The sequence below is a fragment of the Anopheles cruzii genome, unplaced genomic scaffold, assembly GCF_943734635.1.
Source record: "Anopheles cruzii unplaced genomic scaffold, idAnoCruzAS_RS32_06 scaffold03065_ctg1, whole genome shotgun sequence".
In the NCBI taxonomy this organism is placed as follows: Eukaryota; Metazoa; Arthropoda; class Insecta; order Diptera; family Culicidae; genus Anopheles; species Anopheles cruzii.
This window is the reverse complement of record NW_026456650.1, coordinates 1-2,266: the sequence shown is the minus strand read 5'-3', so window position 1 is coordinate 2,266 and position 2,266 is coordinate 1. Positions and strand designations below refer to the sequence as shown.

The 2,266-nt window shown below is 48.4% G+C and overlaps 1 protein-coding gene across 1 annotated transcript; it reads left to right on the top strand.

The window, feature by feature from the left end:
* Window positions 1–593: 593 nt before the first annotated feature.
* Window positions 594–1,629, top strand: LOC128276924 (uncharacterized; the record flags this gene model as incomplete). The annotated part of the gene is made up of 1 exon (XM_053015384.1): window positions 594–1,629. A coding segment is annotated over exon 1 (1,036 nt), but the record flags the coding sequence as incomplete, so codon positions are not given.
* Window positions 1,630–2,266: the final 637 nt, after the last annotated feature.

Here is a 2,266-nt window from a genome sequence, read left to right as displayed (position 1 = left end):
CGCTAGCCAACATTAGCACCAAAGCCGGCGAAACAGAAGGTTCAAATTGGACCATCTACTTTAAGAGGCAGGCCTTGATAAGCCTACCTAAGTTCGGAGGCAACCCTAAGGAATGGCCAAACTTCCGTAAGGCCTTCGACGATACGACGCACGCCGGAGAGTTTTCTCACCTAGAGAACTTAAATCGATTGCAGCAGGCGTTACACGGTCCGGCTCTAAGAAACGTGCAACAGCTAATGCTCGATTGTGAAAATGTACCGCGAGTGATCGAGCGGCTGCACGAAATGTATGGCCGGCCGGAGCTGTTATACAGAGAACTGTTGGGCGACCTGCAGAGGATTAGAAAAGATTCCAGGACAGTGATCATGGACATGATGAACGCGCTCGAGAACGCAGTAAGTAACGTCATGTTGATGGAGAGAGAAGAATATCTCCGTGACCACCGACTGGTTGACGAATTAGTGCGAAAGCTGCCATATTCCATCCAAGTTAAACGGATGGAATATGTGTTGAACTCAATGGATCAAATAGGCGTTCAGAACTTGTTCGATTTATGTGAATGGCTGAAACCATTCGCCAGAGTGACCCAAGCCATGACAGAGTATCGAAGGCCTCAGCAGAACTATGCGAACTCAAATCAGCGAAACTACTCGACCCAGCACCACGCGAATCAGTACAACTATGCGAACCAGCATGACGCGAACCATCAGAGCGAATGCAGGGAAGCAGAGACGCGCGGCATAAACGGGTGTACGAAAAAACATCACAAGTCGCTACACCTCGAACCGAAGCCGGAAGAAAACATCAACACCAAGGCTCAAAAGTATGTCGAACGGCAACGCAATCTCAACGAGAAGGAACGACTGCGCAGATTGGAGGAAGACACAATCCGTCGGGCCGAAGACACGATCCGCCGGTTGGAGGCGGCACGTCAACAACAAGCTGTCGAAGAAGCGCGCCGTCGCGACGAAGAAGAACATGATCGTCGCAAAGAAGAGGCTCGCCAGGAGTTTGATGAAAGTAATGCGAAGTGTGGGAGGTCGGTGAAACAGCGTGACAATGATTTTGATAACAGTGAGGAGCCATCGGAGTTGCGGCAAATGTTCGAACCGATCGATAATTCTCAGGTACTGAACACGGACAAGGAGGCAGAGGAACATCAACCCTCCAAGAGTAGTTACGATGACCAAAGTAATGCGTCGAACCAGTTGCGCCAAAAACGTGTACGCAAAAAATCGAGCACAGCAGCAGCGAAAAGGAGTGCATCGGTCACTTATAGTGACGAATTGTTGGAAGTGAATCACGAAGCTGAACCATCGGTGGCAGCCGTTGTAGCGGAAGACGAGAAGGACGAAACGATTGGGTGTGTTAGCGGACGACGGCAGGGCAGTAAAGAATCAACCGCCGAAGCAAGTGCCTTCACGACAATGTACGAGATCAAGGAGAACGGTGACCTAAACTTGAAAGGTGAAGTAGGCGATCAGCGATTGAAGCAGATGGAGAAACTGGACATCGGCTCGTTCCTGATGTGTCTCGCGAAGCTGTTCAAGCCGTTGCAGAAGCAGCAACAGCCATCGCCGGGATTACAGCAACCATCGCGGCTGCGCCACACGGGCGAGAACCAGAGAGGTAAGGACGATCATCCGGGACACATCACACTAAAACCGTCGGACGGGCGGTGGGTACCACCGTCAGCGTAACATTTCTGTACATCGTTGTTCCATCACCTACCACGACAATGTGACCCGACCAGAATATGAAAACCGAACTAATTCGAGAAGCGGCATAGTAATAATAACCGAAACGAATAACGAATAAGGCCAGTGGATTTAAGGGACCGTTACCGAGGGAAATACCCCAGAGAATAAGCTCGTAGAGAGATCTTGGCAAATAGTGAAAAGAGTACTAGTAAAATGCAAAAAATTCACTGCCAGTGTTTGCATGCAAGACGGATTGACGGCCCAAACTAATGAGTGCACGATATAACAGGATACGATAGGGAAGAGGAGATTCCAAAGTAGTGTCAATGACAAGGCCAAAAGGAACAAATTTCAATAACTTTCACGTACAGGGAACGCCAACATAACTAGAATCGGAGCATGTATCTACCCGAAACTAACTGATGTGAACCATTCATCAAATTAACCAAATCAATTAAAATATAAACTATCGTCGCATAATAATTTCTTGTAAAACAGGTTGTTTTACGAGGGCCGGTATGTTGAGAACGCGACGATTTCCAACCTAGCGTTACAAGCAATACAGA